This window comes from Emydura macquarii, unplaced genomic scaffold (assembly GCF_026122565.2).
Source record: "Emydura macquarii macquarii isolate MOO-44397 ecotype Brisbane River unplaced genomic scaffold, CSIRO-AGI_Emac_v2 contig_2897, whole genome shotgun sequence".
NCBI lineage: Eukaryota > Metazoa > Chordata > Testudines > Chelidae > Emydura > Emydura macquarii.
The window spans coordinates 18,295,614-18,307,819 of NW_027133034.1; the positions used below are offsets into that span (position 1 = coordinate 18,295,614).

The 12,206-nt window shown below is 38.0% G+C and overlaps 1 protein-coding gene across 1 annotated transcript in view; it reads right to left on the minus strand.

Moving 5' to 3' along the window:
• ADAMTS19 (ADAM metallopeptidase with thrombospondin type 1 motif 19) overlaps positions 1-12,206 on the minus strand; it is a 246,485-nt gene that overhangs the window by 202,153 nt on the left and 32,126 nt on the right. Inside the window, exon 3 of the mRNA XM_067568938.1 lies at positions 569-734. Within this exon, the coding sequence (XP_067425039.1) occupies positions 569-734 (166 nt within the window). The remainder of the gene's footprint in view (positions 1-568; positions 735-12,206) is intronic.

The window sequence follows — 12,206 nt, forward strand, 5'->3', positions numbered from 1 at the left end:
TCAACACACAATTCTGCACACCTTGATTAATGAGGACCTGTTTGGAGTATTTCACACAATTCTTGTAAATTTATTTCATAAAAACAAAAAAGCTGTTATAGATACAATTGTCACATTTAAAATGTTGCTTGCATTTAAAGAAAAATAAGTGGTTCCACTAGTATTCCCCAAAGTAAACCCAAAGTAAAGTAACATAAACCAAATCTCAAGCCATAAGGTTTCAAAACTGAAGAACCTCTTGAAGTCCAACCATTGTATGAAGTAAATATCTGAGACCAACCAGATGATACAGGGAGACAAGAAATGGGATACAACTGCTAGATTAAATTAAGAGATGGCCAAAGTTTTCCACTTTGATATTTCTGTTAATCAAATATGACAGTTCAGTTAATATGCAACATCCATAAGTGAATATACAATTCCACTTTCTGACAATTAATCTAGCAACTCAGCCCACCAAAAGCTATAGATAGAAAAATGATCAGACATGCTGTTTAAAAAATATTAGCTGTGCTCTTTAAAAAGATGTCCTCGGCATTAAACCTGTGCAGTGAGATTATTAAATTACCTGTAACAACACCACAGTAATGACTGTGAGGGGCTGGCTTTTCAGTAACTTTCTCCTCTATGGACCTTTTTCGTCTGTACACCCTGTGTGCATGACCTGTCACAGCCAAAGTGTTGTTGAGTGGCTCAATAAATATGAAGTCCTCATTAATCTGTATAAACCCCATCTGTAAAGGAAAACAAGAGGGACATATAAGGTACGTATTTAAAGAAACTACATAAGCTCACACACACACACCCTGCCCCCCCCAAAAAAAATTATTTTAAAAAATACCATTTTAATAATCCTAGTAAAGAGATTACTATATTTCCATTTTATTAGCCTCTTTACCTCAGTGCACCAGAGTAAGCTTCATTTACTTCAGCTAAATCTGTGTGAGTTGGTGGCTGCATGCCAGTAGCAGATGCACGGTGAAAGATCTGGAATGTTAAAGGCTCGCTTTCGGAGACCCATGGGTCATTTATGAACAACATGTACAGCAAAATCTATACACTGGTTTTATAACATACCATGCTGTCATACTTTCCAATAACCAGTTTTTAATAAAATAGTTCATATACAAAGATGAATTTAGGGAGTGTGCTGCATCTTTAGCAACTGCACAGAGCTGCCACGGACCTGAAATTCTTGAGGCCTCTTTTATAGATATTTAATGTTTTAATCTAAAAAAGCAAACAAAAATGGTCTTCAAAAGTAATTCATTCCTGATTAAAAACAGATAAACACTGTGTGTTGCAGCTGTTTTACCAACATGCACACACTGACATGAGAGTATGGCTGAGGTCACAAAAATACTGTAAAAACTGTTATTCTTATAACTACTACTGCTTATGGTTCAACTCAAAACTGTTCAGCTTGCCAAAAAAATACCAGTTTCTGTCAGAATTGCAAAATACATAGAAGAACAAAGTATTTTTCTATAAAATACCATCAACAAAACAGACAGGTAATTTCTAATGCCAGAGATTTTTAAATCTATGAATCTAAGAAACACGGTTACTAAAAAACCCGCCCTAAATGGCACATCTGGCTCCATTGCATGTAGTTCCCATTTACATAAAAAAGGAAAGGATTCTTCCTCTTACAGGCAACTTATCTGCATAATCATATTAAAAACAAATATATTTAATTTCACAATTAGGTATTTAGCTGCACCTCAACTGCTGTACTAAAAGTATTCTGAGGAGCAATGCTGAATAGTAATTTAATCCTTGACATCCTATAGTACCTTTACTCTAGCTAGATTTATTTGGTTGGTTTTGTTTTTTGGTTTTTTTATTTCTTTTTTTCAGCTTGATTTATATTAATTTGGAGTCTGTTAAATATTAAGTATTTAGGAGATAAGCCAAATATTTTAATACACTTTCAGTGCAACCACCAAGTGGTGCTTTTATACATCCTGTACGTTTTTCTAGTCATCAAAACTGGTCTACTTGTATTGAGAACTATGCTTTTCAATAACTGGTGGCATATATGCAAATCAGACTAATTTCCTCCCGATTTCTGTGGATTCAGATATTGACTTTTTAAACTTTTTTTAATGCAGTGTCTGTGAAAGGTGCTGGACTGACAGGCTTGGTTATAGCATCTCTCTTTTCTCAGAACAGGTATAGAATGAACAGTAGCTGTGCAAGCTTCTCCACGTCACTCAGTTTATGGGCCTTAGCCCTGTTCTGAAGGAACTGTCCCTAAAGATGAGAGCATAGCTCATTCTCCATGCTCATTCAGTCTGTGGCCTCTTTACTGAGGTCATTTGTTACGTGGTGCCATTTGTTATGTGGTGACCTCTGTACCTAGGACTGAATGTTAACCTTGTGGTGAAGGGTTCTGAAGATTATTCCCTATCACCTGAGTCATTCGAATAGGGAATTGCAAACCGAATATAACATTTATCAAAGAGCATTAATAACAGCCATACACATTCGGCTGGATAATTCCCAACTGAATTTGGATGGCCAAATAGTCAATCTGCTCATTCTGGCTGCTCTTGAAAATAGCATAATTCTTCTTTCTGAAGCAGTTAGTCTGCCTAACTGGCAGTCCACTATTCCTCCATCTCCTGACCACATAGAGAAAGAGATGAGAAGACTCCTCCTTTCAGCTCCTTACTCTTTGGTTTCACTGGGAGGGGAGAGAAGAACATCTCCCATTACTGCTTTGAACCTCATGGAGCTGGAGCAGAAGAAAAAAAACAACCTTCCATCTCATTTCCAGGTCAACCTTCTACTGCAAGAAAATGGGAATTTATTTTAGCAGAGTTCACTCTGGCACATCACTCTGCCCTAGAAAGATCATTAGCCAGTGACACAATCCCCAGAGGGGTGGGGCTATCTGTTGACAATGGATCATGTAGTCAGGCATCAACAAAGTATGGTCCTCAAGTTTGAACCAGCAATCGGGTGTTGAGATATGTGCTTGCAAGATGATTAAAGACCTGACTGATACCAATACCAGCAGTAAAACACACATGTCATGAAAATACACTTTTAGCCACCTTACTCTTGAAAGGAGCAACATAACCAGCCTTTGCAATTGAGTACATAGGACCTGATTCAGCTCCCACTGAAGTCACTGGAAAGACTCCCACTGATTTTAATGAGGGTAGGACAGGCCACTAGGTAGGTTTACCTATCTTTCCATGCATAGGTAACAATCTAAAACAACTGTTTGCTCTACATGTGCACTCCTCCATTTTCAAATGACTTTTTAAGTCATTTTATTTTCAAATGCAGCAAAGCACCTACACCTCACCGAAGACTATGTTGATGACAACTTCATTTGGCCAAAGACCTTGTTGAACAAGCAGTAGCCAAACACCTGCCTCTTAATTGCTCGTATGCAAGCACAATAAAGATGCAAATGCAATGGAGGTAACATCTAATTCATGCCTGATGGCTGCATCTGCTGAATGTGCACTGATATCTTGGACATAAGCACAACATAAATATGCTGCAAGTGTGCAAATTCTGAGTACATATATGTCCAGCATGTCCCAAGGTGCAGGAAATTAACAAAAATGGAAGTTTTTTACTGCAAATTCTCATACCTCAATTTGTAAAGCCTTATAACTGTCATAAAATAAAAACTTTTTAAAAACCTCTAGTCCTGAAAGAGGACTATCCCCATGTTGCAATGTCCACTATAATAGCCCTACCCAGATTTCATAGTTCATTTCCCTAAAAACAAGGCATATTTGATGAGGTGCTTGATTCTCTGTCATTTACACCTGTATGAATTTGAAGTAACTATTGTAGTCAGTGCAGTTACACTAATGTAAAACTAAGGTAAAGAGGGGAGAAGGTGTCTGTTAACATTATTAAGGGACAACTGTCTAAACCTCTAGGGAAGTGAGACTCTTGATCTACATGCGGCTCTTTAAGATCCTACAACTCTGACAGTCTTCGGCTCAGACTCTGTCTGTTCTTGTCCAAAGTCACAGTAAGCCAAGTTCTGTCAAGGGAGAACTCAGACACAAATGAGGAAGCCTGGGGAGCATTTAGTGACTATAATCCATCACATATATATACACATTCCCCACAGATTCACGCTCCAAGGAGCTAAAAGAGAGAAAAACACCAGCAGACTTTCGACCACAATCAGGAAAGGAAATGGAGAGTAGGGACAAAAGAACACCCACAGGCACACACTACATTCAGGAAAGAAGCAATAGAGAAAGAAGAAATATTCCTATCCTAGCATCCAGGAGTTCAGATGAGTACTGAGACAAAGTTGCAACATAAGGAGCCCAAAAGCGCCACAAACTAACAATGGCATGATGTCCTGATTTTGTGTTATAATGTTTGCATTGTACAGATTCACTGACATAAAGGGATGCTGCATTGTGAGAAATAGAGATATGTCACAACACAGGCATCATAATGCCATTTTTCAAGACATCACACTTGACTTATTGTATGGCTCCCTATGACCCCATTTGATGAAGAAATAGTTCTCCAGTTCCTCAAAGTGAGTATTACTGAGCTACACTTCAATGTTAGCAGACCATGGCTGCGTAATCTGGACTGAAATAGACTGGACTGAAATAGCAAATGGACTGAAATAGCAAAGCAAAATGTATCTGAGAATTAGCTGCCCTCGTCACCAAATAATCCAGTATTTAAAAAACCTATCAATACACAAAAGTTCCCTTTTTTGTGATTTATATTTCAAAAACTTTAAAATAATACCAATCACACTGCTTGTACAGAAGATGCATTTATGCACATGTGGTATGGAATTAAATAGTACTTGTTCCGCAGCTGTTCATTGATGTCATCACCGGCGTTCGAGCACATGGATGCATCTGTTACTTTATCATAAATAATGACATCTTCACGAAATGTTAGAAGCAGAGTTCACATCCCCAAATGTATCAGTTCTTTCTTATAAGAAAACAACAACCATGCCTTCTCCCTCCCTCATTTAATAGCTACTCTCTGCTATTCACCTCATTGCTATGTATATTCCATAGACATCCCATAGTTGATTACATTAAAAAATTAACATAATGTGGCCATTCTTTGATTTTAACAAAACACTCTACGCAGCCCCTCCTACCCATCTGCAGAGTGAGAATACATAGCAGCTCTACAGATCCTGTGTCCCCTCCCATGCTGCTACCCATGATGCAGTTAGCCAGTGCAGAAGTGCACCCCTTCATGCCCTGGCATCAACACATAACCCACGCTGTGATTTGGGCCTACACTACTTTATATAAATAGGCAGTAAATCCAACATTTACTTAAAGGCTAATAAGTCTATTTTAAACAATATCTCCAAAACATTATCATCCTCTACACATTTAAAAATGAAAGGTTTATTAAAACGCATAGTGCAAAAGCCAATTCTTCCCTAGCACTGAAACTTTAAACATAGTCCTGTAATGTGAGACTTTGTGGTCTTTTAAAATCTTGCAGAATATTAATATGATTTATTGTTGTGTGTGTCTGGTTGCAAAGGCAAAATTATTCATTTACATTTCAACACAGGTCTCCAAAAAAAAGAGTACTGCAAGTTAACTAATATTAAAAACTAATCTCTGTTTCAAAAATTCAAGATTTAATTAATATATTGAATTTAAATAAAACTTTAACTGGAACATAAAAATAAATATCTTAAACTCTAACTAGAGCTTTTAACAGGACAAGCATAAAAAAAAAAATCACCAAAATGTGTTCATGTAGAAGAACTAGCTCTCTGTTTCTGTTATTGATATATAGTATCAAGCTCTGTCACCAGGTTTCTTTATTTTTGAAGGTTGAACACAAGTCACAAATGATAGCCAGTAACATCTGTCATTGATTAACTGAGTTTCCAGATTTATACACTGCACTATTTACTGTGTATTTTTTCTTCGGCGTTTTCTCTGTTTACCTGCTGATTGCCTTTTCTGGTGTTCTGAATTAAGACAAATATTGTTTGCATCTCCTTTCCTACTTGCCAGTGTAACAAGTGCTTTTTCATGTAACCCAATCTTTTTTTTTTTTTTTTTTTTTTTTTGAATGGCAGGACACATCATGCAGAAAGTGTGTGTATGTATATTAATTCTTTACACATGCTGCCTTAACAGATAAGCTGCATTTTGAACATTATGTAGTGATCAATGAGTTAAAAGCACACTTTCAAATTCTGCACAAATATTTAGACTCTACAAAAACACAATTTTACAAAACCTAAGAGCAACTAGACTGTTTCCGTGATTTTTTAAAATGTGTATACTGCTCTGTAATCTTAGCAAAACCATAATTTACAACATCATGCTACAGCAGTGGCAGTGGCTCTCAAAATTTACCTTCATGACCTACTTTTGCAAAAGCAAGTGAACTTAGGCCACACATTCATATGTTCGAGAGACAATATCGATATAGATCAACTATTAATGAAATACTAGACTACCGAAGCATACAGAATACTAAGAGGCATATCAGCATCATGGCTCATTTCAGTAAACAGCGCACATGATTTCACATGATGTATCCAGATGCGGAAAAAATGATCCAAACTGAAACTGGAAAGTGACCTGTGAATCACCACCAGGAAAAGAAATGGGCAGCAAGTTGTGGGGAAGAGAATGGGGACAAGACCTCAAGGGATCTCACATAGGGAATAGGGGCTTGGTCTCCCGTAAACCTCCATTCCGTCTCAGTTCTGTTACTGCCAGAAAGGCCCTGAGGTGTTTGGCTGCTCTCTCCTCCTGGGGACTCCAGATGGGCTGGTCAGCAGCAGGGAAAGCGCTGAGGTTACGTCTATGCCACAAATCAAAGTGTAAGGTATGCCTACCCACACCACCTAGCGTGCCTTACAATAGTAGTGAAAATGTGGTGGCATAGGCTTCAGTACAAGCTAGCCTCCCCAATACACACCCACTGGAGACCCTATGTATGGACTCAGGCTGCTAGCCTACCCCAGGATCTATGCCATTACGCCTTCACTGCTGTTGTTACCTGTGCTAACTAGATTAAAGCTAGCACAAGCATGCCTACCCATGCCACAATCACACTTTAATTTGTGGGGTAGATAGACTCTGAGTAGTTGAGAAGAGCTGTGGCGGCAGGAGGGGTTACTGTATAGGGAAAGGAGCACAGTACTCGCAACATTTCTGTATTCATGACAGAGACTTGAGTTGGAGCTGGAACCAGCATGCAGACAATTTCCTTATTCTTATTTTCAAGACTGCAATTGAAAAAAGCAATACAAGAGTTTGAAGCCCTACCTAGACTCTGTCCAAGCCCTACAGTATGAAACATCTGCTACAATAAATTTGACTAGAAACAAAAGTGAAACTAACTAGTCTTCTTTTATTGTCCAAACTAAGACAAAAAGTAAATAAATACTACAGAGATTATTAAAGTATTGACAAAACAAAAAAGGACACTGGTTCTTTTTTAAAAATAGGGTTTATAAACAGGCAGTTTCCCTTTAACATTTATTGAAAATACTCCAGCCCCCACTCTTGTACTTCTAGCTGCTAACATATCTGCAAACCCACTGGTCTTATGGTTCCTTCACCACATGTGCTACAGACACCAGCAGCACCTTATCTTTAAAAAGACTCCAGCCAACTCCAGTACATTAGCTATGAGCCACAGTGTTCTTTAGCAGTGGGCCAAATTGGAACTCCAAGAAACCCATACATCTGTAGTTCTGGGAATGATTCAGTGCTGTTAGATCTTTACTAGTGATCTCACAATTGACAAAAATGTTGCCAGCCTCCTACATATCCTCTGAGAGCTGCTGCAAATTTAATTCACCATGGAAACCAGATAACTGAAGCAACCTACTGGATGGCCACAACTGACTGACTAGGATGTGGAACGCCTCTTCATTTTTGTCCAGAGTTTTCAGACATTCAATTAAAGGTCAAAATGGATACTGCAGTACAGCTACTTTTTCCATGTGATTCCAAAGAATACTCCATAGGCTACAGTAGACTGTTCTTTGGTATATGCAGTTCTTAATTTACTATCCATCCTGCTATCAATCTACATTCTGTCCTTTCCATCATTCAGTTCCATGATTATTATTGCTACCCTCGTAGACATATTTTGTTGTTGTGGTAGGAAAGCAACCCAAAGAAACACCCTTTCCAGCCCTAAAGTAATCAATTTACAAAGAAACTAGATAATACGTTTTTTAATAATTTTATCAGCCTCTCCCTACCTTTCAGAAACTGTAGCAACCAACAACTTGCAATTCAGTGGTCACTTTATGACCACTCTTTTACCTTAAGAATATTAATTAATAAGGCATGTATGTAACATACTATGTCCACAGAACTCATGGCAGAAGGATGAACCATCTTTCCCTTATCTGTCTTCCAAACACTGCATGCTTTACTACACAAAGTTCCAAACATTGAAAAACCAAATTTCCCACATGGCACTTTTTGATCAGCTCACAACTGCTGAATTTTACAAAGGTTCAGAATATCCCAGAAGGTGACCAGGGAATATCCATTGCAACAATCCGTAGACACATCAGAACATTATAGTGAATGGCAGCAAATCCAGTGCAGAATGAATTGCCCAATTCCCTCTCTTTTTCCATGAAAGTCTTTGGTGAATCCATGCACCTTATCTCAACTTTTCCCTATTTTTTCTGAAACTTGCCTAAAAACAAGAGTTCTAACAGGAGTATTAACTTGGCTGCATTACACACTCCTGTCTATTGTTATATATATATATATATATATATATATATATATATATATATATATATATATAAAGCTACAACTTTAAGCAGAAAAAGAGGAATAGCAAATATTGTAGCACTAATCAAGTTCCAAGAGTAACACTCACTTTTGCACACATTTTTTGTGATTTTAACATTGTAACTTGAATGTTTAATGAAAAAATGTTAATGTAATGTCATGTAGCTTTTTAAGTTAAAGAATAAAGAAAAAACATATTTTCTTTTTAAAACTTATATATGGTAAGGAAGTTGTGACTCTTCCTTTTAGATGCAGAACTTGACATTTTTATCCAGGCTTTGTCACCTCAAATTTAGATTACTGCAGGTGCTCTACACAGGGCTACATCTCAAAACCATCCATTAGCTGAAGCTGATGCAGAATATGACAAACCCACTTCATAAACAGAGTATCTTGCTGCAAAAATATTCAATTCATGCTCCTGCTCTGCGCTGGCTGTTTGTAAGCTTCCCAGGGAAGTTCAAGGTATTGGGTTTTACCCATATAATTTTCAATGCCTACCTCCTAGAGAGACTTCCTCTCTCTCCATGCCATCTCATCACATTATAGTTGAGATGAGCAGAGGCACTTGAGCTGGTGCCTCCTTGGAACAAATGAGAAGCTGCTATGATGTGTTACTTGTAAGCAGCAATGGAATTTGCTCACCTCCTTTGTCCAAAATGGCTCAGATCTGCATGCTGGAAAGCTCAACTTTTTTTCCCTCCTTCTCTCATCCTAAAATCAGGGGGTGGGATGGCAAATTGTAAGAATGAAGAACTGCTGGAGGGAGAAAGGGATTTTGTTTTTAAGTTCCTTGGATAACTGATGATGAGTTGTATGGAATTGTACTGCTGCACTTAGGGCATTATTTGTATATTTTTAAGTTGTGTCAAGGGCACAGTGATAGTTGAGGGGTTTTTTGGCGGAGGAAGGGGTAAGACTAACATTTTTATAAATCCAAATAAGTAAAAGATAAAAACATGTTTAATACATTTAATACTTAAATGGCTCCAATTAGGCTTTGAACGTCACAGCTCATGGAAGAGCGATGTTCAACTTTTCAGTCTTAACCCTGAATACTCAGGATTCATGTAGGGCATTGATCAGGAGTTGAGATGGATTTAATTTATTCCCAAACTATGAGCAGGCTGCAAATTACAATGCCCATAGGTTGCAATGGTGCCTGTAGCAACTTTGCAACCCCTTGTTTTTAAATTATTATTAGATACTCTAGAAGTCACGATCAGCATTTGAGCAGTCAGGTCTAGTGTCTAGAGGGCAGGAATAGCACCAACAGTCAGAGCCACAGTCAGGAACCTGAGACAGGAAAAGGAGTCCAGCATCAAGCCAAGAGACAGATCAATCACTACAGCTGACAGAGGAATCCACCATGCAGCACAGACGTTTCCTGGACTGCCTCTTGGGCTTAAATAGTGTGCCTGAACCATTCAGGGGCCTCAAGGGAAGCTGTCATTCCAGCTTTCTGGGGTGGTACTTCCTGCAGTGTTTATCTCCACAGGGTCTAAGTTGGTAAAAATAATTCAGACAAAAGTCTGATTTCTAAATTCACAGTGTTGCTTTAAAATAAAATGCAGCTGCCAAGTAGTACATAGTGGTGGCAGGTATCCCACATCCTGCGGACCCAGGTTCTAGTCCCTGCAGACTCTCACACTAGATAGCAGTATTTGCCACAGAAGGTTTTTCCCCTCCTCATACTAATAAAACATTAATACAAATTAGGATAGTTTAAACTATTACATTTCAAATTCTTCTAATCAAGTACCCTGATTTTACCTCAATGCTCCACCAAATCTCCTGCTCCCCATTCACTACCTATATTCACTCACCCTTCCTGCAGGCCTGCCTATTCTATCCAGGTAAACAGAAGCCAGAGAAACCAAACACCCCTCACACCCTAGAGCAGGGGTAGTTAATAGGCAGACCATGGGCCAAATCCAGAATTCCAGACGCTTTTAAATTGACCGTGAAATCTTTTTATTTACTTAATAGTAACATTATTTTTATTGTGGTATGAAAAATATTTCTCTGGAGTTTCGGTCTTGACTATACCTTGAGCAAGAAATTTGGACCTTGACAAAAAATAATTGAGTACCCTTACCCTAGAGGTTCAGAGAGGAAAAGTAGAGTCCTCAAACAGCCAACAGGGAGGCTGCCATTTTTGTGTGTATATTTGAGTTGAATTTTGCCCCAGAAGAAAAATCACACACAAATTGGGAGTAGGCACTTTCCCCCTAAATATGAAAGAGTCAGTAGGCAAAAGACAACCTGAAAACAGTGATGCTAGCTCTTCTGAGTGTTATCACAAGTCTCATGACTGTTAGTATTTTTCTTAAAGCCCCAGCTGCTGGAATCAAATTATTACATTTTTCACTTTGTTTGTGGCCTAGTGGTAGCCCCACGTGTTCGCCCCAGGATATTAGAGACAAAATGGGCAAGGAAATATCCTTTACTGAACCAACTTCTGTTGGCGAAAGAGACAAACTTTCAAGCTTTTACACAGAACACTTACCTTTTTGAAAGCCCAATGTAAGCTTGAAAACATGACTCTTTCACTAGCAAAGCTGGTCCATCAAAATATATTACCTCACCCACCTTTTCTCCCTAAAATTTTACCTCTCATCTTTGCAGAGAAAAATCTTGAAAACATGAAGCAAGTGAAATATAAAGGCTAAAAAATCAAAAGGCAAATATCAAGAATCCAACATTTATTATTTTAAAAACAATTTCATGTTTTCTGGTGGCCTGACTCATGATTTTTGAACATTTGGGGCTGGAAATACTGATGATTATATCATTTTAAATTTCATGATTTTTAAACAGGTGAGCTGACAATACGATTGTTGTACCTAGTCTTAAATTGAGATTGTAAACACTTTGGGGCAGGAACTGCCTTCTACTACTTCTATACGTCTGAATAAAACCTAGCACAATGGGACCCACTAGATGCTAATGTAATGCAAATAAATACTAGTAATAATAAATAGCAGAACATGTTGTAAATGCACTCTGATTCCAAGTTTAAATATACATATTTCTCATCAAAAGTTGGAATAGTCTCTGTATTTGAGGAATCAAGGTATTTTTTAAGAATGTGTGTTAAGTTAGTAATGCATTTCTTCTGCAGCTATGCTCAAAGATCTGCAAAAAAAAGTCTATGGCTAGACACAAGAAGGCAGGAGGTCTCCAAAATGCATACCGGGAACAAATGTGTGAAAGTTTTCCTATACATATAGGGCCAGATTTTTATTGCTGTGCAGGCACTCAAAGATGAAGATAGCACATAGGGGATCTAAAACTACTTGGTGCCTATCTGTATCTTTACGGGGTCTAAATTCCATTAAAAAACTAACCTATAATGCAATAAACCGGTTATACATGCCCAATCAGATGTGTACTTAACAGAGATCGCTCCACTTATAATACATGAAA